General features: G+C 34.4%; 1 protein-coding gene across 11 annotated transcripts in view; it reads right to left on the bottom strand.

Moving 5' to 3' along the window:
- The window catches only part of STAG1 (STAG1 cohesin complex component), a 393,663-nt gene that overhangs the window by 140,011 nt on the left and 227,113 nt on the right, over positions 1 to 26,539 (bottom strand). For all 11 annotated transcript variants that reach the window (XM_072792608.1, XM_072792615.1, XM_072792616.1 and 8 more), the window contains 2 exons: positions 11,522 to 11,673; positions 9,630 to 9,703 (listed from right to left, as the gene is read on the bottom strand). In XM_072792608.1, coding sequence (XP_072648709.1) covers positions 9,630 to 9,703; positions 11,522 to 11,673 — 226 coding nt within the window. The remainder of the gene's footprint in view (positions 1 to 9,629; positions 9,704 to 11,521; positions 11,674 to 26,539) is intronic.

The raw sequence follows: 26,539 nt of genomic DNA, 5'->3' as shown, positions 1-26,539 counted from the left end.
AAATTTGTGTATCGGTTCTAAAAATTTTTTGTTGGAGTTGTTTGGGTTTTCTACATAGACTGTCAAGTCACCTGCAAAGAGTAAGTTTGACTTCTTCCTTGGTATTTGTATGCCTTCTATTTCTTTTTCCTGTCTGACTGCTGAAGCTAAGACTTCCAGTACTATGTTAAATAGTAATGGTGAGAGTGGACATCTCTGTCTTACTCCTGACTATAGAAGAAAAGCTCTCAGTTTTTCCCCATTGAGTATGATATTAGCTGTGAGTCTTTTGTATATGGACTTTATGACAGTTGAGGTATGTTCCATCTACCTCTACTTTGTTGAGGTTTTTTAAAAAACAGTTCACTTTTTTATTAGAGAGAGAGAGAGGGAATCAGCAGGGGGAGAGGGAAAGGGAGAAGCAGATCCTGCTGAGCAGGGAGCCCAATGTGGAATTGATCCTATGATGCTGGGATCATGAACTGAGCTGAAGGAAGATGCTTAACCAACTGAGCAACCCAGGCACTTCTTGTTGAGGGTTTTTAGGAATAGATGCTGTATTTTGTCAAATTCTTTTTCTGCATCCATTGAGAAGATCATATGGTTCTTGTCCTTTCTTTTATTAATGTGGTGTATCACAGTGATTGATTTATGAATATTGAATCATCCTTGCAGCACAAGAGTAAATCCCACTTGAATGTGGTGAATAATTCTTTTGATGTACTGTTGGATTTGATATCCTAATATCTTGTTGAGAATGTCTGCATCCACTTTAATCAGGGATACTGGCCCAATTCTCCTTTCTAGTGAGGTCTTTGTCTGGTTTTGGAATCAAGGTAATGCTGGCCTTGCAGAAGGAGTTTGGAAGTTTTCCTTCCATTTCTATTTTTTTTTTTTTTTAGGATTTATTTATTGATTTTAGAGAGAGAGAGAGAGAGAGAGAGCAAGCATGTGGGGGGGGGGGAGGACAAAGGGAGAGAGAGAAGCAGACTCCCATTGAGCATGGAAGCCTGATGCCAGGCTTGATCTCAGGAACCCAAGACCATGATATACAGTGAAACCAACTCAGACTCTTAACCAACAGAGCCACCCCGGTACCCCTTCCATTTCTATTTTTTGAAATAATTTGAGAAGTATTAAATTTGTCTTTAAATGTCTGGTAGAATTTCTCTGTGAAGCCATCTAGTGCCAGACTTTTCTTTGTTGGGAGATTTCTGATTACTGATTCAATTTCTTTGCTGATTATGGATCTGTTCAAATTTTCTATTTCTTCCTTTTTCAGTTTTGGTAGTTTGTATGTTTCTAGCAATTTGTCCACTTCTTTCAGATTGCCCATTGTGTTGGTATATAATTTTTCATAATGTTCTCTTATGATTTATTTGTATTTCTGTGATGTTGGTTGTGATCTTTTCTCTTTCATTCATGATTTTACTTGGATCCATTGTCTTTTCTTTTTTAGTTAGTCTGGCTAGGGGTTTATCAATTTTATTAATTCTTTGAAGAATCAGTTCTTAGTTTCATTGATCTGTTCTACTGCATTTTTTGTTTCTATATCATTTATTTCTGTTCTCATCTTTATTATTTCCCTACTTCTGCAGGCTTTAGGCTTTATTTACTGTTCCTCTTTTAGATTATATATTTGAGACTTTTCTTGCTTTTTGATGTAAGTCTCTATTACAATACACTTCCCTCTTATGATTGCCTTTGCTGTATCCCAAAGGTTTTGGACTGTTGCCCAAATACTTTTTAAAATTTCTTCTTTAATTTCCTGGCTAATCCATTCATCCTTTAGTAGTATGCTCTTTAACCTCCATGTGTCGTGGTCTTTGCAAATTTCTTCTAGTGGTTAACTTCAAGTTTCATAGTGTTTGGTGTGAAAATATGCATAGAATGATCTTGATGAGGGCTGATTTGTGATCCAGTATGTGATCTATTCTGGAGAATGTTCAATATGCATTTGAAAACAATGTGATCTGCTGTTCTAGGATGAATTGTTCTGAAAAATATCTGTTAAGTCCACCTGGTCCAGTGTGGCATTCAAAGCCCTTGTTTCCTTGTTGACTTTTTTCCTCTGCTGCTTTTAGGATCCCTTTGTGTGTTTTCTGAATTTGGCTATGATACGCTTAGGTGAGGGCCAGCTTTTGTTGAATTTAATGGGGGTTCTCTGTGCTTCTTGGATTTTGATGTCTGTGTCCTTCCTCAGATTATGGAAAGTTTTCAGCTGTAATTTGCTCAAATAAACCTTCTGCCCCTTTTGCTCTTTCTTCAGCTTCTGGGAGTTGGAATGTTATTACGTTTTAAGAAGTTGCTAAGTTCCGTAAGTCTACCTTTGTGATCCAATACCTTTCTTTCCCTCTTCATTTCGGCTTCATTATTTCTCATAATTTTATCTTCCATGTCACTCATTCATTCATCTGCTTCATCCATCCCCATTGTTATGATATCCATTTGGATTGGTGTCTCAATTATAGCATTTTTAATTTGGGCCTGACTAGATTTTTGTTCTTTTATCGCTGCAGTAAAGGATTCCCTAGTGTCTTCTATACTTTTTTCCTAGCCAGTTAGTATTCTTATAATTGTTTTAAATTCTAGTTCAGATATCTTACTTGTATCTGTATCGATTAAGTTCCTAGCAATTATTTCTACTTCCTGTTCTTTTTTTGGGGGGTGAATTCTCCATCTTGTCATTTTGTCCAGAAAAAAAAAAAAAAAAAAAAAAAAAGAAGGAAAAAAGAAAAAAGAAAAAAGAGCTAGATCCTTGGTGTGTTTTGGTCTGCTTGTTAAAGGAAGCTAGATCCAAAAGATAAAATTAAAAATATATGTATTAATAGGGCAGCCCTGGTGGCTCAGTGGTTTAGCGCTGCCTACAGCCTAAGGTGTGATCCTAGAGACCCAGGATCGAGTCCCACGTTGGGTTCCCTGCATGGAGCCTGCTTCTCCCTCTGCCTGTGTCTCTGTCTCTCTCTCTGTCTCCCATGAATAAATAAATAAAAATCTTTAAAAATAAAAAATAAAAAAATAAAAATATATGTATTAATAAAAATAAAATAAAAAATTAAATTAAGAAAATCATTAAAAGTCAATCTTTCAATCATTTTGAGTCTATTTTTGTGTATGGTGTAAGTGGTCCGGTTTCACTCTTCTGCATGCGGCTATCTAATTTTTCCCAAAACTATCTGTTGAAGAGAGTTTTTTCAATTGGATATTCTTTCTGGCTTTGTCGAAAATTAGCTGACCATAGAGTTGAGGGTCCATTTCTGGGTTCTCTATTCTCCATTGATCTATGTACCTGTTTTTGTGCCAGTACCATAGTGTCTTGATGATTACAGCTTTGTAATATAGCCTGAAGTCCAAAATTGTGATGCCCCCAGCTTTGTTTTTCTTCTTCAACAGTTCTTTGGCTATCTGGGATCTTTTCTAGTTCTATACAAATTTTAGGATTATTTGTTCCAGCTCTATGAAAAAAAGTTGATGGTCTTTTGATAGGGATTGCAGTAAATGTACAGGTTCTTCTACATAGCATAGACATTTTAACAATATTTATTCTTTTCATCCATAAGCATGGGACTTTTCCCATTTCTTTTTGTCTTCCTCAATTTCTTTCATGAGTGTTCTATATAAACCAAAAGACAACCAATAGAATGGGAGAAGATATTTGCAAATGATATATCAGATAAAGGGCTAGTATCCAAAATCTATAAAGAACTTATCAAACTCAACACCAAAAGAACAAATAATCTAGTCAAAAAATGGACAGAAGATATGAACAGACATTTCTCCTTATACAAATGGCCAACAGACATGCAAAAAAATGCTCCACATCACTTGGCATCAGAGAAATACAAATCAAAATCACAATGAGATACCACCTCACATCAAAATGAACAGTTCAGGAAACAACAGATGTTGGCGACTATGTGGAGAAAGGGGAACCTGTTTACACTGTTGGTGGGAATGCAAGCTGGTGCAGTCACTGTGGAAAACAGTATAGAGGTTCCTCAAAAAGTTGAAAATACAGCTACCTTATTACCCTGCAATTGTAACACTACAGATTTACCCCAAAGACACAAATGTAGTGATCCAAAGGGGCACTTGCACTCCAATGTTTAAGCAGTGATATTTATAATAATCAAACTATGGAAAGAGTCTAGATAACCACCAACAGATGAATGGATTAAGAAGATGTAGTATATATACATAATGGAATACTACTCAACCAACAAAAAGAATGAAATCTTGCCATTTCCAACAGCAGGGATGGAACCAGAGGGGATTATGCTAAGCGAAATAAGTCAAAGAGAGACGATCATTATATAATCTCACTCATGTGGAATTTAACAAAACAGAGGATTGTAGGAGAAAGAAGGAAAAATAAGATGAAATCATAGAATGAGACAAATCGTAAGAGAATCATGGGAAACAAACTGAGAGTTGCTGGGTGTGAGGGGCTGCAGAGAGCAGGTAACTGGGGGTAATGGACATTAAGGAGGGCATGTGATGTAATGAGGACCAGGTATTATAAAAGGCTGATGAATCACTGAACTCTATCTTTGCAACTAATAATACACTATATGCTAATTGATTTTAAATTTAAACAAACTTAAAAAGGGAAAAACAATAGAAAAAAATTTAAATAAAAATGTAATGGAAGCTACAGCCAATTTCCCCCAGAGCTGAAACTTTCTAGCACTCTATGATGAGTAGACTTGGTGTGGGCAGGGGTTGTGCTGGTCTTGGGGAGGGGCCTGCTACTCTGATTCTCAGGGGGACCTAACCTAGTAGAGATGCACCTATAGGACACAGGGGACTGCGCTTGGTTTAAGAGGCTCAGGCCTCCCCGGGGTGGCAGTTTTTTTCATTGAAGTAGATCAGTGCTGATGGGTGTGGGGTGCAACTGGGTTCACCCTGCTCTCTTGTTTCAAGAGTAGGGAGCTCATGCCCACCACTCCTCAGTAACTCCTTACAGATGAGCAAAAAATCACCCCTGCTGTGTCCTCAGCTCTGTGAGACCCCTGCCTTCACCCTGTCTATGTCCGAGCTCTCTGCCTGCCAGGTGGCATCACATTCCTGGATTTTACCTCAGGCGGGGCTGTTTTGAAACTCCAAACTTCAGAGACCACCTCCCCACCCCAGGCAGGAACCTGTGCTGATCCTCTGAGGGAGGGTGTCATTGTGCTATGGCCAGTTCTGGCTTGTCCCAGAAAATATCACGCAACCACGCAACAGTTAGGAGTTTACGGTAAATCGGAGCACAAAGCCAGAGCTAAGGTTTGCTGCTCTCACCTGCCATCTTTGTTCCTTTGCTGGGGAAGGTGGCAGCTCATTGGTACCTGCTAGGTCTTTTGCCCCTGAAGAGGGTGATCACCTGTACCAAATGCACTTCAAGTAGGAAAACTTTCTCCCCCCGTGAACCACAGATCCCGAGACCATGCTGCCTGCTCCTCCTGGGTTTCTGCACTCCTTCCTCACAGAGAACCACTAAGGCAGATGACAGCCTCCTAAAATTTCAGATTTTACACTCCACTGCTTTTTATACCTTTCAGTAGTCTCCATAAGCAGGGCTCCCTTTCCTCTGTAGCACCTGTAGTTCTTATCTCCCCCAAATCAACCTTCCATAGCTCCTACCTTCTACAATTCTACTTGTAAGACTTTTAGTTCTGTTCTCTCAGTCCTCAGATTGACTTCTTGGGTGTTCATAATGATTTGGTATTTGTCTAGCTGCATTCAAGGGAGGAGGCAAGCTTAAGGTCTCCATACTCCTCCAGCATCTTAACTCTTCCTCCTCAAATCTCAATTTTTAAGAAACGTAAATACAACTGATACAAGACATGTGAAACCACCAATATTATAACCAACCTTATGCTAATACTTGTGGAATATAATTCAGTAACTTAGATCAATGTATCATTTTCATGTAAGATATAAAATGAACAGACTTGTATCTATTAAAGAAATTTAATTTGCACTTAAAAATATCTTATAAAGAAAATTCTAGGTCTCAATAGAATACCTATCTGAAGAAAAATAGTAATGATACTATTAAACTCTTACAGAAAATTAAAAAGGAGAGACTATATTACAATCCATTCAACAAAGCCAGCATTACCATGGTACCAAAAGCAGTGAGAGCCATTCAATAAAATAAAGAGATTTATCTCTCTTGAACACAGAACCAAAATTCTTAGGAAAATTCAGGAAATGATATGTAACATTATATAGAAAGAATAATATATCATGACTATGAGGGTTTTATCCCAAGAATTTAAGGCTAATATCTGAATGTCAACCAATTTAATTCATATTAACAGTCTTCCAAAGAAGAAAAACTGCATTTACTGATCTCAACAGATATAGAAAAGCATTTGACAAAATCTAAGATCCAATTCTAATAAAATGTCTTAGAAAACTAAGAAAAGAAGGGAAATTTCCTCAACTTGATAAAGGGCATCTATGAAAACCTTACAATTTAACAGTCTTAATGATGAAAGACAAATTTTGCTTAGTGAAAAAAGTCAGATGAAAAAATAACAAAAACAGCATATACTTTACAATTCCAAATTTATGAAATCCTTAAAAATGAAAACAAATCAGCAAATTAATAGCTGCTTGAGTATGGGGGTGGGGCTGACTGGCGGAAAGCAAGATAGGGAAGAATTACAAAATGGCAAGAGAAAACTTTTGCCATTTATCTCCACCCCTTGCTTTAGATGCCAGTCGCAAGACCTAGGCTTTTTATTACCTGTGCTTCTGACCCACAGGCTACAGATAGGAGGTTCCAATCACCTCCTCCTCCCTTAGGTTCTTTTTAAAAATATATATATACTTCTTTATTTAAAAAGAGTGCGGAAAGGAGAGAAAATCACATGTAGATTCTGTGCTCAGCACAAAGTCTGACATCACGAGATCACAACCTGAGCCAAAACCAAGAGTCAGAAGCTTAATGACTATGTTACGCAAGTGCCCCCTCCTTAGCTTCTTTTAATATGCTAGAGTGGCTCAAAGAACTCAGGGAAACAAATACTTGCATTTACCAATTCATTAAAGGATATGATAAAGGATTTGAATCAACAGCCATATAAAGAGATACAAAGATAAGAGATGGGATAAAGGAAAAAATTTTTTCACGCCCTCTATAGGTGTGCTACTCTCCTTGCATCTCCATGTGTTCAATAACCCAGAAGCTCTCTGAAACTATTCTTTTTAGTTTTTTATGGAAGCTTTACTGCATATTTATGATTAACCAAGTCACTGCCATCAGCTGATTCAACCTCCAGCCCCTCCACCCCTGCCAACTTCCCAGAAGTTGGGGGGTAGGACTGAAAGTTCCAAATGACCAAATATATATTTCTTATAAATCTTTATTGTATGACTGCATGACAGGTATATGGAGGTTCTTAATTTTTTATAAATTAATTTTTTAGGGTGATTATCTGAGTGGCTCAGATGGTTAAGCATCTGCCTTCATCTCCGGTCATGATCTCAGGGTCCTGGGATAGAGCTGGTGTTAGGTTCCCTGCTCAGTGGGGAATCGACTTCTCCCTCTCCCTTTTGCCCCTCCCCCTGCTTGTGTGAGCTCATTCTTTTTCAAATACATAAAATCTTTTTAAAAAATTAATTTTTCAATAATTCATTTCAAAAATATGTATTTATGTAAAAAGAAGATATGAAACTTCAAACAATTCATACTTGAAGTAAAAGTCTTGGACCCCCCCCCTTTTTTTTAGGTGAAATAAAGAATTTTTCACATAAAAAATAAAACAGGTTGAAGTAAAATGTTGTAAAATGAAGTAAAATGTAACAGACAGAAACTCAGGAATGAGGAGAGCTGTATATGGTACATTTGTGAGTAAATATAAGCAGTTTTATTCACTTATTTTGAGGTTTCCTAAAAAGATAAGTGGCTTTATTTTTTTATTGGTTGACCTAGTTCCCCAAATCCCAAACTTCTTGAACTTTAGGATTTGTGTGTGTGTGTGTGTGTGTGTGTGTGTGTGTGTGTAGTGGTTGTGTAGTATGTGTAGTTTGTATCCCTATCAGGTTGCATAGTGTCTCTCACTGTCTTTTTTTAATCAGCTCTTTTTTTTTTTTTAATTTTTATTTATTTATGATAGTCACATACAGAGAGAGAGAGAGAGAGGCAGAGACATAGGTAGAAGGAGAAGCAGGCTCCATGCACCGGGAGCCCAACGTGGGATTCGATCCCGGGTCTCCAGGATCGCGCCCTGGGCCAAAGGCAGGCGCCAAACCGCTGCGCCACCCAGGGATCCCTTAATCAGCTCTTAAACAGATTTTTCCTGTGCAATTTTATTATTCAGGTTCTAATAGTTCCATTACCCATGAAGGAAGTTAAGTTCAAGTTTATTAAATTTGCCTAAATTTCCTAATAATATAAAAGGCACAATTTACTAGATAACAGTGAACTATTTTCTGGGTTGTTCAGTAGGGCACCGTATTTTTTTCCTTTTTTCTTTTTGACCTCCTTCACTCATTTTTCCTATCTATTCTGCTCTGGCAATCACCAATCCGTTCTCTGCATCTATGAGCTTGGTTTTGTTTTGTTTTTTAAGATTCCACATATATCAGCACAATACTTGTCTTTCTCTGGCTTATTTCACTTAGTATAATGCTCTTGAGGTCCATTTATATTATTACAAATGGTAAGGTTTCAGGATTTTTTAATGGCTGAATAATATTCCATTGTATATATACTACAATTTCTTTATCTATTCATCCATCTACAGGTTGTTTTTATATTTTGGCTATAGTAAGGCTGCAATGAGCATGGGGGTGCATATATCTTTTTGAGTCAGTGTTTTTCTTTGAAAACCAAAAAGATCAAAAGTTATTTTTATATTTTGAATTAATTGAATTCAAATTCAAATTAATTGAAATAACTGAATTGAACAAAATGTTTAAGTTAAAATGTGAAAGTTACGTTTCTTTTTTTAAAAACGGATTTCCCTGTTTTAACTAACTTTTTCAATTAACTGGTCAATTAAAATCTCAAATTTGTCTAAAAACAGTTCTCTATTATCTATCTACCTTAACACATATCATACCATGCGTAATTAACAGAAGGTAACAAGTATATGTATATAATTAATTCTCCATGAAGTACGCTGTTTAATAATGTAGTTGGTAATTTAAAAGTTCACAGAAAGACAAATTAAACTTGTTTGTTATGGAACATACCAAAAATACTTTGCTTCTACTTTCATGTATATAGCTGAAGGTAAAAAAGTGCTGTTGATTATTTACAGAGGTGCCCTTTTCTGTCAACTTTTCTCTTATCTTCACAGAGGTATTTTTAAAAGATTGTTGATTAATCTGACCATGGAACAAGATAAGTATCACAGGGCAAGAAGTAGGACATTAAAATGTTTTCAAATACCAAGACAGTCACATTTTATTAAAGGCCATGTTAACTTAATGATTATCATATTAATTAATATTCCATCAGTACAAATGCAAGTATACTGAATGTCTCTAACAATATATGTTCTGAATTTTTAAAAATGTGGTAATGGTACAACTTCCTTCACAAGAACAGTATGACATTTATTTAGCCTTTTCATTTTTATAATTATCTAGGTCTACACAGAAGCAATAAATTAAGTTAAAAATCTAAAGTGATTTATAAAATTCCTTACCGGTATCTATGAACAAATATACCCTTAAAAATAGAGTTCATCATATTTTCAATTTCATCCTGGTTTTCCTGCAGCTGAAATTAAAAAAAAAAATTAATCTTGATTTTATTTGAAATGCACAGTTTCAGTTATTTTTAATTCCCGGTTCTTCTTATTCTTAGTAATTACCAGTTCTTTTTTCTCACTTATTATTCAACAGATGTCTGAAATTACTTACTTCAACAGCTTTACTACACTGATGTTAGAACCTTTGTCTCTCTTTACAAATACACACAGTGACTAACAGGAGTAGTGTTGCTGTGGTCCCAAATACAACCCGCTTTGGAAAGAAGCCCCTATTTCTATACCTCTTCTAACAAAGTCAGGTCCCTGGCTTGTTTTGCCTCTTTTTGTAACAGATCATCCTTGATTGTAACATTTGCCACAGTAAAAGAAAATATTCTATCTAAAATATCCAAACGTTACTCTCATCTGTTTAGCTCATAAATGAGAGTAGGCCAAGTTTCCAATTTAGAAGGTAGACTAGAAGATAGGAAGGACCCTCATTAGTGGTGGAACGCACGGAAAAAAACAAACAATACAGTAATGATATAAGATTCAGGTAATACTACTGAATAAAGTTTGAGCTTATTCACTGCTCAACAGGAATAAAAGCAATGATATAAAATTACATTCCAAGTGATATTTTTTATAATCTGTTCTGCAGTTAATACTCAGTGAAATATTTGCTTTTATTACATACAAGAATGTGAAAATAAAACTCCTTCTCCTTCAGACTTCTTTCACTATATGCTTTATTTCAGGTTTATGAAAATAAAGTTGGGAATCCTTACACAGTAAAAAATTCAAATTACTGCAACTTATTTTAAGTTTTAAAAATTACTTTTCCTGCATTTATTATATAAGAAATTATAAGAGACATACAGTTTGGTTAGTAGTACTTAGTAATGTACAACTCCAAATTTTACTTTCACAATATTTCAAGTATAGTATTTATTATCATTTTAACTGTGTTCCTTAGAAACTCATATGATGAAGTCCTAATGCCTCAGTACCTCAAATCTTATTTGGAAATACGATTGTGGCAGATGTAATTAGTTAAGATGAGGTCATTCTGGATTAAAGTGGGCCCCAAATCCAATAGGATTGGTTTCTTTATAGAAAGGAGAGAGTTAGAGACAGATACACAAGGAAGTCATAGAAAAAACGGAGTTATCCTCCACTTCTAGCTTATAGAACCATGAGACTATAAATTTCTGTTCTTTTAAGCCACTCAGTTTGCTCTATTTGTAACAGTAGCCCTAACACCCTAATAGACTACAAATGATAACTTAGACATAAGTTTGCTGCTTCCTGTTGCCTGTACAACCCATTATTCATTGATAATTTACTTACAGCAATATATTATTCTTTTTCCAAGTTAAAATACAGACTAATACTGTACATTTAAAATTTTATTTCCTAATGGACAGATTAAAAATGTTATCTACTAAAAAGCCAGTTTAAAACACTTTCAGCATATATATGAAAATCTCAGTGTAAAACTGGGACCAATTTTATTCACAGAAATACTTTATTTATCACCTAGTACGAAGTCTTTGGCTTCCTTCTGGAAATGCGGCTTTGCTGGCCCCCAGCTCTGATCTTAGTATTTATTATGCTTTATGAACTCACAGCTTGATAATCCTTCTGAGATACCTACCCTCCAGATTACCTTCTTTCAAAAGTAGGATTGTTTTAGGATTTTCTTCTGTCATCAGACAGCATTTAGATAATAACTGGCTGACCATTCCAGGTTAATTTGAAAAGTCTGAGATCACATAATCTAACTTAAATAAATTTAAAAAATGCACATATGCCTTTTTACAGATAGTATGAAACATGAAACTTACCTCTTTGCGTTTCTGAAGAAGTAGCTCCAACCTTTCATTGGCTCTCTTCCCAATCATTTTATTTCTTTCAGCTTCATACTGTCTTTGTGTATTATCTTGATGAATACTGAGGTTTAAGGCAACATTCACCAATGCAGTCATGAGCTTCATGGCTATGAAATTAAGGAAGATGATGGTATTCACCTATTAATCAGATCTTTATCCTAAGATTACAAATTTATAATGGAAATGGATGAAGGAAAGAAACGACTCAGTTTCTATGTTTTATAACTCAGTCATAAATTAAAAAATGAAACTTATTTTACAGAAATAAAGTCATCATCTTAAGCTGTTTTTCTGTGCCTCAGTGTCTCTATAGTGTCTTCATTAATATTTCCCATTTAAAAACAGCCTCAAAAATAAAATAAAATAAAATAAAATAAAATAAAATAAAATAAAATAAAATAAAAAAACAGTGTCATCCTAATTATCAGTAAGAAAGATTTACAACTCCTCTTCCCCACCATCAAATATGCATACTTTAGTAAGGGTGTACTAATCATGTCTATTAGAACTCTCTTCTGACCACGAATTCTGTGTATACACAATCGTTTTTTCAATACCTTTATTTAGACACTTCAAAGATGCCTTAGATGTTTACAATCAATTCATGATCTTTACTCAGAAAGATGGGTTTTCTGCTTGCTGTTCCTCACCTCTGTGAATATAGCATAACCTTCAAACCCTGAAATACATATTCTATCAAACTCATTAATTAAAAATTTATCCTGTGAATTTCTGATTGACCTATTTTCCCCACACTGTTAATGTACTTTTATTTTTAAATTTAAATTCAATTAATTAACATATAATGTATTATTGGTTTCAGAGGTAGAGGTCAGTGACTCTCAGTCCTATATAATACTCAGTGCTCATTACATCATGTGCTCTCAACGTTCACTTGTATTCGCAAATCTTTAAACACTTTCAAACTTCTATTTCAAGTCATCTGAGAAACAGGTATGACACAAACCTTAAACTTTTCTCTATTCATATTTATTTTCATTATTGAAATGATGATAGTGTAGAAAATATCGGAAAGGAATAAGAGAGTTTGTGCAGGTAAAGTAACTTCCCTTTTTGTTTCTTCTAGGTTATTTATTTATCTGCAAATATGAATGAATGTACAGTTATAAAAAAATGAACCAGTGTTTTAGAATACTGATCTGATTATCTGCAAACATACCCATCACTATATATATAAGCATGCATTTCTCTTAAAACTTCACTATTTCCCTTTAATTACACATAAATATACATGTTATCTGTATCTATTACCTACACATACACACAATTGTTAACCTGAAACTATCTGTATTTTTGCCAATTCCATATTAATAATGACTGCTGCCCTTCAGCTATAATAGAAGATATAAGCAAATGTATTTAAGTTAGTGACCACTTAGAAATACATTTAATTAAAGTATTTCTTAATATACAGTGTCTCAAATAGTAAACAAGAAATATTCTTGCTTCAAAATACAGTCTACTGATTTTACAATATTTCACACATTGTCAACAGGATATCTGATGATACTATGAAAGTTAAAACCACTTTTTAAACTAATCTGTATGAAAAAGAGAATAGCTCAAAGACAAGAGGGATCTGGGCCATTCACACTACCCAAGTCAGAGATAATAATGTGACAGAGTTTGCCCTGAGGATACAAAATCATACCAATGAAGAAAAAAAAAAAATCATACCAATGGAGCTTAATTCAGTAAATACTTCTAGATCCCCAAAACAAAATGACTTGTAGATGAAGGAGTCAGAAAGCATTAAAATTAACACGAACCCTAGCTGGGATTCACTAGAGGAAACCAAGACACAGAATTCTTCAATTTAAAGACTTTTGCTTTTGGTGTGTCTTGATGAACTCAGTAGGTAAGCATCTGCCTTGGCACAGGTCATGATCTAGAAGTCCTGGGATCAAGCCCTGCATTGGGCTCCCTGCTCAGCAGGAAGTCTGCTTCTCCCTCTCTCTTTGCTCTTCCCCCCAACTTGTGTGTGCGTGTGCACGTGCGCGCGCTCTCTCTTAAATAAATAAATATTTAAAAAAAAAAAAAAAAGGACTTTTGCTTTTAGCTATTTATCTCCTTGTAATCCCAGATCCCAAACTCCCAATTGCCATTGTGTGTAATGACCCTCCTCCCATCCTAGATACAAATCAACATACTAAAGCAAATAAAAATGCAAAATGATCAATAAATTTTCACAGAAGTATTAGGATAGAACACTATTTACTGAGATAAAATGCTTATTGATCTGTAAAACTTAAGCTTTGGAAATTTTCATTTCACATACCAACATACTAGCAAATAAATAGCTACTGAAGAAAAGACTTCTAATTTAATGACACAGACATCACATGGGGATTGTGATATCTGACTGAGTCCAGTGATAAGACTCCTTCCTGCACGGAGGGAACACTAATTAAATTTTACTGGTATTTCTAAAGGAACTATTTTATAAATTAATAATCCTACAGGAATTCAGCCTGGATTCTGTGACACCGGCTTTGAAATAGTCTCTACTTGTTTACCAAAGAGAAAAAATACTGTTTTAGCCTTTGAATTTTAACTGGTGGCTACAGAATGACAAACTTAAGTGCTGTGCTACTCATAATATGGTCTGGAAATAGGTGCTGACCACAAATACTTTGTTAACAGTTCATTATCAGTGCAAATTTGCAAGTAAGCTTTTAGAAATTTTTATAACAATCTGACAGTGATCTTATGTCCACGGACTCCAATAATAAAATGATACTAAGAAACATATACTTCATTTTATTCCATTTCACAAAAGTATTAGGTTGTAACAGATTGGTAATTAAAAAACTAGTCTTTTACCACAGAGAGTTCAATAAACACTAATTTAATGCTTCCTTACTCATTTATCAATTCAACATGTACTTAGCACTGTTCCATGAATTAGAAGTACAAAAGTGAATGAGACAAGAGTACCTGCCTCATGATTATTATATTGTAGTGTGGAGCAGACAATAAACAGATACAGAATATACAAATGGAAGAAAGTATGTCAGCTAATGAAAAATCTATAAAGAAAAATACGAGATGATTTTTTAAAAGTATAGTAAAAAAATAATTAGAGTAAAAAGGGTAGTCAGGTAGGAAGCCTCTCTGCAGAGCTCACATATCAACATTGAGGAAATGAGCATATGATTATATGACACAAAAGTGTTCCAGGGAGAGGGAGTAAAAAGTATGAAGGTTATGAGATAAATTGTTATGATGAGCGCACTCATAAAAGAGCAAGGGATTTGGTGTGGCTGAAGCACAAAAACAAGTGAGGGTGTAAGGAAGAAATCAAGAGGCCAGGTTACGAGAGTTCTACTAGGATCTAGTTATGACTCAGGAATTAAATTTAAATGAGGTTAAGACCCACTGGAAAATATAGTGTGAGTGGGGAAATAGTCTGATTTACATTTCAAACTGTTGTGTGAACAGATTATAGAAGAGTAAAAGTGGAAAAGAAAAAGGGAGACCAAATAGAAGAACATTGAGAGCTGAAAATATTTTGCCAAAAGTCTGCAATGATGATTCTCAAGTTGTTGGCTTTGAGCAACTCAGTAAAGCAATACTGGCTTAGATTAAAATGGTCTCATTTTGGTAGAGAGATTTTGAAGGTAGAGCTAAAAAAAAAACCATGACAGATTATAATGTAGGAAATAAGATAAAAGAAAAAGCAAGGGTAATTAGAAAGCTTTGTGCTTATTAGGTATCTAAGTGGAATAACATTTGGAAGCCATCATCAAAGTCATTGTTATTGGGGCTCCCAGATGGCTCAGTCTGTTAAGCGTCTGCCTTTGGTTCAGTCATGATCCCAGGGTCCTGAGGTCAAGCCTGAGAACAAGTCCCGAGTATGGCTCCCTGTTAAGGGAGGAGCCTGCTTCTCCCTCTCCCCTCTGCTTGTGCTTGCTATCTTTCTCTCAAATAGAAAAAGTCTTTTAAAAAAAGACATTGTTACTTAGAGCCATAAAACGAGACAGTACATCTGACCAATGAATAAACTATTCAGCCATCAGAAAAAATGAGCCATAATTTATTTGATATTTGTTATATTTGAAGGTATTTGGTTTTTTTCTGTTTTGGGGTGTGTTGTTTTTTTTTTTTTTTTTTTTAGGATTTTTAAATTTATTTATTCATGAGAGACACAGAGAGAGAGAGAGGCAGAGCAGAGACACAGGCAGAGAGAGAAGTAGGCTCCATGCAGGGAGCCTGATGTGGGTCGATCCTGGGACTCCAGGACCACACCCTGGGCAAAAGACAGGCACTAAACCGCTGAGCCATCCAGTGATCCCCAAGATATTTGTTGATGAATACTTCATTATATACTTCACAATTCTATCAAGTATATTCTAATTATTCCTTTTGTACATAGAAGAAAACTGAGCCCCAGATCAGCTAAGAGACTTGCCAGTTACACAGCCAGTAACTGGCAGAGACAGAATTTGATTACAGGCAGTCATGCTCCATAGTCCAAGTTCTTAAGTACTACATCATACTGCTCTCAATGAATATGTATGTGCCATTATATTCATAATCTCTGGAAAAAAATATATGAGACTGGCAACTTTGGTTGCCTTCAAGGAAGAGAATTTGATGGCTGAGAGCCATGGGTGGCTCTATAGTTTACTATAGAGTTTTTTATTCTGAATAAAAAATGTTTACTATATAGTTTTTTATTCTGAATTTTAAATCATGTGGCTGTATTACCTCTTCCACTGTCATTTTTTGGCAGAAATAGTAAAACTATGGAATTGGTTTTCACTTTATTCAGTAAAGAGTGAGAATAAAAACAAAAGATTAAAGGGCTTAAAACTTGAGTTCTGAGATAATTCAATCTTTACAGTTTAGCTTTCAAAGATCCACTCAGACAGTGTATTCCAGAAAACAAGTGAAGATAGTGATTTCAGATGGAAGCAATAACTATGTCTACTGAGAGAGAAAGATGACGTTTGGGAGCTTCCCAGTGATTTGGACAATAAGAGGTAATTGCTGACTGCAACAAAAGCAGAGGCAGTAATATGGCAGAAAAAGAAAACTAATTGGAGTGGGTTTAAAAGAGAACAGGAGGAGAGTAAGTAAAGATATCAATTGATGATGAACAGAAATAGTTAAAGATTTGCCATAAAGAACAGCAGAGAAATGTGAATGTAGCTAGAAGGGAATGGGGAAACAAGGGAGGATGTAATGGTCAGTCTTACTGTCAAATAATTCAGTTATTTAATCAAACACTAATCCAGGTATTATTGTGAAGGTATTTTGTAAATATGGTTAACATCTATAATCAGTTGGTTTTAAGTAGAGGAAATTACCTTCAATAATGTGGTGGGTTTTCTGTAGTCACTTGAAAACTCTAAGAACAAAATACTGAGGTTTCCTAGAGAAGCAATTTCTGCCTCAGGACTGTATAACTCCAGCCTGTTTCTACCCTGCTGTTCTACCCTATAGATCTCAAATTTGCCAGCTCCCATAACTGTGTGAGCAAACTCCTTCAAATAAAACTTCCTCTCCCCAAATATATCTTGGTATATACATACATACATACATACCAAGATATACATATCTTGATACACATACACATCTTGGTATGTATGTATATACCAGTAGGTAAATATATCTCCTATTGGTTCTGTGTCTCTGGAGCGCCTTAATAGAGAATGTTCCTAAAAGATAAGCGTTTAATGCCATATTAGTATAATGATGAGAATTATCTAATAAAAGTGGGGAAACTGAAGTTGGTAGAGAGAAAACATTGAAGAGCAAAGTTCTTGGGGGTGGAAACCAGGGGTCAGATCCACTTCACCAGGGCAAGGATCGACCTTAGAGGTTAACAGTAGTAAGAGAAAACGTAGCGTATATGGGCAAAGCTGCACCTAGGTAAGTAGGTCTAATCCTTGAAGAATTCTGTTGTCTCTATTAAGCAAGCAAAATAATCAGCTAAGTGTGAAAGTAAGAAAATAGGGGATGTTACAGGTTTGAGAAGAAGGTATGAAATAATTCGTAAGTATGAGTATCTACATAGTAGAATACTCTAATAGGATTGCTAGGCAACATTAAAGGCCCACTTAAGAGAAAAATCTAAAACCCAGCCATTATGATTTTTATGTTTTTCTTAACTTTCAGCTGCTCTGGTACAGATATGGAGGATAGGGTTTTCCAAGGAGGTATGATGGAGGGAAAGAAAGGCAAAGATATTGAGGGTGTGAGAAAGGGACATGACTGTAATAAATCTGGATGAAAGGATCTAAGCTAGGGAAGTGGGGGAGGTGAAGATATGAAGGGTGTGAAGAACACCAAAAATATAGCATCAAAAGATTTAAAGTTTCAACAGAAGAAAAACTATACTGGAATTGGCAGCATAAAAGGAAAACACCAGAACAAAAAGAAGTGGTTACTGGCAAATGGGATGGATGAAATTAAGATTGTAGACTCTTTTAATCAACAATTTACATTTACATGTTCCTAAACATAAAAATGAAAACTAAAAAACACCATTTATATATAATGATACCTACTATACTTCTGAAAACTATCACTGTAATGCCTTAGAAGTATGTTTAATAATGGGACAAACTATATTTTTAAAAGAGGGACGATATACTACTCCTTCTTTAGTTTTATAAAGCTATTTTAACAAACAAAAAGGCTTACAACAAACATCTACTTTATAAATGATCAAGGTTTTTTTTTAATTTTTAATTTAATTTTTAAGTAAACTTTATGCCCAACTTGGGGCTTAAACTCAAAACTCCAAGATCAAGAGTCACATGTTTTACTGACTGAGCCAGCCAGGTATCCCAAAATGGTAAGAGATTTAACTAATCCCTCTCTCTCTTGAAAATCCAATCAAAAGAACAAAGAGAAAACAAATAGAGAAAAATATTTGTAAATCCAAACCACAATATATTAATATATGTGGATGCAAAGGAGAAGGATGAGCAGAGAGCATACAAATCAAACCCAATGGTCAAAAAAGTAATTACAACTATGTATATCTAAAAGAAAAAAAAATAAAAGAAAAAAAAAGAAAAGAAAAAAAGAAAAGAAAAGAAAAGAAAAGAAAAGAAAAGAAAAGAAAAGAAAAGAAAAGAAAAGAAAAGAAAAGAAAGAAAAGAAAAATAGGGGCACCTAAGTGGCTCAGTAAGTTAAGCATCTGCCTTTGGCTCAGGTCATGATTCCAGCATCCTGGGACTGAGCCCTGTATTGGGTTCCCTACTCAGTGGGAAGTCTGCTTCTCCCTCCCTCTGACCTTGTGCACACAATCACACATGCTCTCTCTCCACATAAACAATAAATTCTTTTAAATCATAAACAAATAAATTCTTTATAAAAAAATAACAGAAAGGAAAAAAAATTTTGTTTTTTAGGAAAAATTTTTTTAAAAAAGAAAAATAAAATAACTATTTTGCTCTGCAGAAGCCAGAGCATTCAGGAATTAGAAGTGCAAAGTTCCACAGAAGATGGAGGGAGGTAAGCTCTAAAAATAGTTTTATTTCAAAGTCTGTATAGTAATTTATTAAATCCCAAAATATCTACTTCAACCTCGGGAGTCAAGCAATTTCTCCATCATACACCCATCTTGGAAATCCAGAAAGTTTATTCCCCCAATGAAATGAACCAGAGATTTGGAATCATCAGATACAGAAGAGGGATATATGTGAATTGCAGAGTGCCCTGGATGCTGCTTCACCCTGCCCAACTCCCAAATGGTACAGAGCAACTGTACTGAAAGATCCTTCTGCAAAGAAGGTGAACTTCTCCATGGAAAATAATTATCTATAGCAACAGTTTAGGGTCTACAGTGAAAATGTTAGCTGACCACAGGACCGTCCTATAGTGATGCTAACCAAAGAAGACAAAACCACTGTCTGTCTCTGTCAAACACAACACATTCTTTTTCTCTCTCACACACACACACCTTCCTTCTCTGGTCAGTGCCTTTTTCATGTCTTACTCTTAGCAATAGTAGAGTACCAAGAAGCAAATATTTGAGGAAAGTCTCCAACATGAAAGAGAGGGATAAGAGTAGAGAATCAGAAGATAAGAGTAGGGTGCAGAAAAAAACTTCAGAATAATAATTAACATTGTCAAAGATATAAGAGAATAATTTACATCAATGAAACAATGTTAAAAAGAAAAGAGATGGAAAATGAGAAACCACAAGAGATTAACAATCCAAGCAATAGATAATGATCAAAGAGTGGTAAGTATAATGTATGGGAAAAAATATATACACACATCAGGGTATATCACCATGATATTTCAGAATACCAGGATAAAGAGAAAATTTAAAAGCTGCCAAAGACAAGAAAAAGTCTCACTATCGAAAATTGAAAAAGCACTGGACTTCTCAACAGAAACACTGGAAGCTAGAGGAAAAATTTTGAAGAAAATTAAAAAGGAGGATAAAATATACTTTTCAGGCATGTAAAGTCTTAAATATTATACTTCCCAAAAAAAATCCTCCTCAAAGCTATCAAAAAAAATAAAATAAAATAAATAAATAAATAACCAAAAAGGAGAGAATAAATTAAGGAAGAAAGCAAAAGATGATAGGGACTCCAATAAAAGACAAAGGATCTGAACAATGTAAAAAGTTAAATAACTTAAAAGACATTCAGATTGTGGAAAATGAACCTGCCATATCAGACATGATTATAAAAAATAAAAGCACAGAAAATGCATGCTACAAAATTAATCCTATTATTTGTTTTAAAATAAAACAAAAGTGGGGGTGCCTGGGTGACTCAGTCAGTTAAGTGCCTGACTTCTGCTTGGGTCATGATCTCAGGGTCCTGGGATTGAGCCCCACGTTGGGCTCCCTGCTCAATGGGAGGCCTGCTTCTCCCTGCCGCTCCCTCTGCTGGGTTCTCTCTCCTCTCTCTGTCAAATAAATAAATAAAATCTAATTAAGTAATTAAATTTAATTAAAACAAAGTGGCACCTGGGTGGCTCAGTCAGTTAAGTGTCTGACTTCAGCTCAAGTCATGAACCCAGGGACCTGGAATCCAGGCCCACCATCAGGCTCCTGGAGTCTGCTTCTCCCTCTCCCTCTGCATGCTCATGTGCTCTCTTTCTCTCTCTCTCAAATAAGTAAATAAATCTTAAAAGAAAAGGACTCCTGGTGGCTCCGTGGTTGAGTGTCTGCCTTTGGCTGGAGACATGATCCCAGGGTCCAGGGATCAAGTCCCACATTGGGCTCCTCGTGGGGAGCCTGCTTCCCTCTCTGCCTATGTTTCTACCTCTCTCTCTCTGACTCTCATGAATAAATAAAATCTTAAAAGAAAAATAAAACAAAAATCCTCATAAATATGCATATGAGAAAAAAAACTTAAAGGAAATACCACATGTTCTGGGTACAATGATGAGGTGATATAATTATGGCTAGTTTTATTTTTCTATCTTCCTCCTTTTCTGAATACTCTATAATCAGTATAGTAATTTTATATGCACAGAAAATGTTTAAATGTACAATAAGGAAATGTCAATGAAAAATACACAAAAAATTTTCTCAATTTCTCTGCCCTCTTTAAAACTAAACCAAGTAAGCTTTGTCATTCTATGGCAGTTATAATATCAGACAACTACTGAGTGACTTGTATATATTAAATACATAATATGAATTCATTTATGCCTTACATTCCTATGGGATGAGACTATTAGTATAGTAGTATACAGATGAGGAAAGTAAGGCACCGAAGTTTTTTGTCTAAATCACCAAGCTAATGAATAAAAGATATGCCATGTTTGTAAAGTGATTTTAAAATCAAGATTTCTTTACTGGTCCCCAAAAGAAAGCAAATTTTCATACTTTGTAACAGAAAGAAATAAATCTAAGAAAATGAAGGTTCTTTAACTAGAAAACACATTACTAAAACACATAACTAGAAAACACATTATATTTACATATTTGAAAGAAATATTTACAAATTTACATGAATAAATTTAAAGCATTTTAAAGTTTATTGTATTTTATGAATACCGTTATAGATATAGTGGCATTCATGAATTTGGTCAATTATTGGGCATTAATCCCATAAGAACACCCAAAGTCTACAATATACAAATCCTGGAAAACTAGAAAGTATTATCTCTAGAGTAGAGATAAGAAAAACAAAGGTAATAAAGTTTTTTAAAAAAGTAAAAGTACAAAGCAATGAGAAATTAAGTCTTTAGAAGAATAAAATAATGAATCATAAGAAAAAAATATGTAAAAGATTATCCTATAATCTGCTTTTTTAAAAAATTTTTATTTATTTATGATAGTCACACACACACAAAGAGAGGCAGAGACATAGGCAGAGGGAGAAGCAGGCTCCAGGCACTGGGAGCCCGATGTGGGATTCGATCCCGGGTCTCCAGGATCGCGCCCTGGGCCAAAGGCAGGTGCCAAACCGCTGCACCACCCAGGGATCCCTATAATCTGCTTTTTGATGATGCCAAACTGACCTAAATTTTTCAGGTCCTAACCATAGAAACCAAAAATATTCTGTCTAGTCAAGAGATTAATTGAATTAATAAAGAGAATTTGGGACCTACAAGCTAAGTAAAATGAAAAAGCATGCTACTAGTTTTCTCAATAGTTTTTGAAAGATCTAATTTGTTTCTGATTTCCCCACCTGCAATGTCTTTTATTACTAAAACAGAGTAGGTCTTCAATATATTCTGAGTAAAAACATGAATGAAGTGAAACATTGCCAATGCTATTAGCTCTTCTTGTCATTACAGAATAATAGGAGCAGCTTACTAAATGTCAGGCACTGGTCCATGCCCTCCTGATCTCTTTTAAAAAGGTAGCTATCATGATCTTCCTCACTTTGCATGTGAAGAAAATGAGGCCAGGTAGATAAAAGGATTTGTCCAAGTTACCCAACTAGTGAAAGACAGCAAGAGATATGGATCCGGACAGTCTGGCACAGAACCCATTTTTTGAACCACTGTATTATACGGTTTCAGCAACTGAAAGCCAAAGAAAAGATGCCTATTTACTGAAGCAAAATGATTTTCAGTCTATGACTGGAGAACAAAGCAATTTCATATACAGTATCTTTCCTCAAACTACATAAGTCCAGAGATTCTGACGTGGTTAAAAATATTAACAATGAATCATATGTCAATATAAAAATCAACTATATGTAAACACAATAATATTAAACAATAAAGAATAAAGAAATGTTTACTTCCTCAAGGGTCTGAGAATGACCTATTGTTAACTACTAGTGAAGCTGGGCCTCTCAGCATACTTAGGCCACTTGACTATTATATGATGATCTTAACTACATTTTCTAATTTTCCCAGAATTCACTTTAGAAAAAATTAGAATCAATTACCATGCTATTATTAACACAAATTTTGTATTCTTAATCTCCCTTTGTTGAAATTATCATTTTCACCTTAACAGTGAGTGGTAGTCAATATTAATCTATTTATAACATCATAGAAAATGATATAGGTGAGGAAACAGCAAAAAATTAAAAAAATTAAATCAACATTACTTAACCTGTAAATTGCCATCTACCAAAAATTTAAAATCAACACTCTGTAAAGTATTGGCAAATATTTTTAAAGCAAATGTCTAAAACTAATTTAACTATAGATCTGAAAAAACAGACTCTGAGAGTAGAATTATCTTCATAATACCAAACAATGAAATGATAAAACAGGAGGAATCCTATCTAATTTTGACCTTGGTGGGGAAAGAAAAGAGATTATTTCCTCATGAAAATTTTATCAAACTGGGGAATAAAGAAATTGTGCCCAGTCTCAGATTCTATATTCACCAAAATAATGACAAAATGTTACTTATATAAATTGTATCCACAGTAAATCCAACTGAGGTGCTATTTAGAACAGAAATAAGGGCACTTAATTCTATAAATTAATAGTTAATGAAAACTGTACAGCAATGTGAAGCACTAGGTCAAATGCAAGAATGTTTTAAAATTCCAATTAAGGTAACAGAAAAAAAATACGGAAAATATAAAATGTAATAGCTAGCAATCTGTCTCAATTTAATGACAGAAAGAATTCTAAGAAAAGGGGAAACATGGTTTACTTCCAAAGGAAAAATGAGACTACTGTTAACTGTAGAATAAACAGACCTAAACAACTACCGAATGATGAAAATTTTTAATAAAAATATGATAAAAGTATACAATTAAAAACAATGCATAAACACTGATAATAGGGACACATATTAAACTGAATAAGCAAACGAATTATTTGGAAGATCAATTAAAAGTACTACTAATAGGACCACTCTGATGACTCATGAAGCTCTGGAACTCATCGCATCTGTACCCTACAGAACAACTAACCTGATTGTCTCTCTTCTCAGCTAAGATATAAGCAATGTCAAGGAGCATTTTATTCCAAAGCCGATAATCATATCTGGCCATAACTGCCTTGTAACTGTCCATGCACATAGTCTTTGAAGCAGAGGATTAAATGTTCCTGCCCATTTTATCTAGTCCCCAAGACTCGTCCTGCAAAGTGAATAAAAATGATTATCTTTTAATCTACCCCTTGCATACATATCATTAAAAAGAGAGAGAGAGAGAAAAGATGAGAACAACAACAACAAAAAATTCCTTAAAAATATGGATAATTTATTATCCAGTCAGGTCTTAAGTTCTCAGCAAGATCTCTGTGCTTTGTTAAAGGTGACTGACAAGTCCTACATTTTATGAAACTGAGTCTTGAAAGATATAATAACTGTAGACATAGCAAGTATAGTAATATTTTGAAGTAAATTGGAGAATCACTTGAGAAATGTTTCCACTTTTTAAAAGATCAGTATAAACATGTTGATTTCCTTCCATTTTTCTTGATATGTGATCTAAAAAAATAATTTCAAATTCAAATAGGCTAGATGATGATATACAAAGCAGTTTAAAAAGCTATCATGAACACTGATAAACTGTGGGAAAAAAAGGCAGAAAAATACTGGAAGGAGGAGGAAGCTACTCAAAAGGGATAAGAGGAAAGCTACAACTAAAATATATTTAAGTATATGTAAAATAAGCATATATAGATTGCCAGAAGATAAATATAGGGAAAACAATACAACAATAAAAGTCAGTGAAAATGGGCCAATGGAAAGGAGAGGTGAAATGGACTATTATAAAATCAGTAAAATACAATAATACTTCATTTACATGGCAGTGGAGGACAAATGCAAAAGAATCTTAGAGTGCATTTTTCAGGAAAGACATTTTAAAAGTAAAAATATTCTAATTATTTCTACAATATGTTATTCTTTCTTGTGCATTTACTATCCATCTGACAACCAGCTAAATGGGCATTACTGTACATAGAGGAAAATAAGATGAAAACTCAATGGAATATATGAAGAAAAAGAAAAAAGCAACTCAAATGGAGAAGATACTAAAAAAGTCATGAAATTAGAAAGAAAAAATTGTGTAATTATCATATAATTTAAAATAATAAATAGTGTATTTGCAATACCTTTTAAAGAATCTTGGGTACAAGATCTCTTTTTTTCCTAATAACAAGCAAGAAGATACTCTCAAAACACAGAATTTAAACTGTTTGATGTTTGTTCTGTATAGGAATTTTTTCAGCAATAAACTATTTTTATTTTACCTTTTGAAAAAGATAAAATTGGGTAGATCTTCCTCTTTTCCTAATACTAAGGAAAATGTTACTCTTGAAAATGTGGTTCATGTTTATTTTACATAGACATGTAACTAAGAAGATAATGGATAGGAATATGGATTAAATAAGGGGAAAAAAGGAAATGAAAAAAGTGGAATGGAAGAAAACATGAATGACCATAGGTAATATTATCATATTGGCTTCAGGCAGCAGATTAAGCCAGAAAATGATAAGATTTTTAAACCACGGGTTATCAATGTGTATTCCCCAAAATATCAGGAAACCTAAAATCTGTTAAACTCTGGAGGTAAGGCCATGCAATCTGTTTCAATAAGCCCTGCAGATAATTCTGATACTTTAGAAAGTTTGAGAACCAAAGATTTAAATATATTTGATAAATGAGAAATTTAATTTAAATGCAAAATGAAATACAATTAATGAAATTAAATCTGGTATTTGTCATTGTAATGTGTAAGATGAATACAAAGTTACTGCTACTAAAAAGGATGTATTCTGGGAGTATTTACACAAATGTGCATGTATACACGTGTGTGCTTGCTCTACATCACAGATGAAAAAGAACAGTCATTTTCAGTAAGCACAGTTAAAGCAGTTGAGGGAAACCAGAACAATTGCTAAATTATTGAAATTGACTTGTTATGGAGAAACAAGGAAAAAATACATATACTTGGCTGAGAAGTTCTCTAGATAATTCCAAAATGAAATAATAGTGAAAACTAATCTGTCAATTCTTCAGATTATCTAGCCTATCTAAATGAACTGATTTCAGAGATATTACATCTAGATAAACTTAGGTTATTATTACATCAGTAGGAATAGGAATAATGTTGCTATGTAGCAATTGTAAGTAGGTAGAATTGTTTCAAATATATAAACAAATACTTATACATTTATTTTTTTTTTTTTTTTTTTTTTTTTTTTTTTTTTTTTTAAAATTTATTTTTGTTTATTTATGATAGTCATACAGAGAGAGAGAGAGGCAGAGACACAGGCAGAGGGAGAAGCAGGCTCCATGCACCGGGAGCCCGACGTGGGATTCGATCCCGGGTCTCCAGGATCGCGCCCTGGGCCAAAGGCAGGCGCCAAACCGCTGCGCCACCCAGGGATCCCTATACATTTATTTATAATAATGAGCAATAAAACAATATAATAAAGTGAAAAAAAACACCACTATGAATTTAGAATTTCAACTACTCATTTTGGGGTTTACCGAAGAATATGGTCTAGTGGACTCCTAAAATCTCTTGGACTATAATATAATGATGTATTAAAATTATTAAACATTAAGAGAGAGATTTGCTGAAATTTGCCAGA

The sequence above is a fragment of the Canis lupus genome, chromosome 22 (genome assembly GCF_048164855.1).
Source record: "Canis lupus baileyi chromosome 22, mCanLup2.hap1, whole genome shotgun sequence".
NCBI lineage: Eukaryota > Metazoa > Chordata > Mammalia > Carnivora > Canidae > Canis > Canis lupus.
The sequence above is the reverse complement of the archived record's forward strand: the minus strand, read 5'-3'. Positions and strand labels throughout refer to the sequence as shown.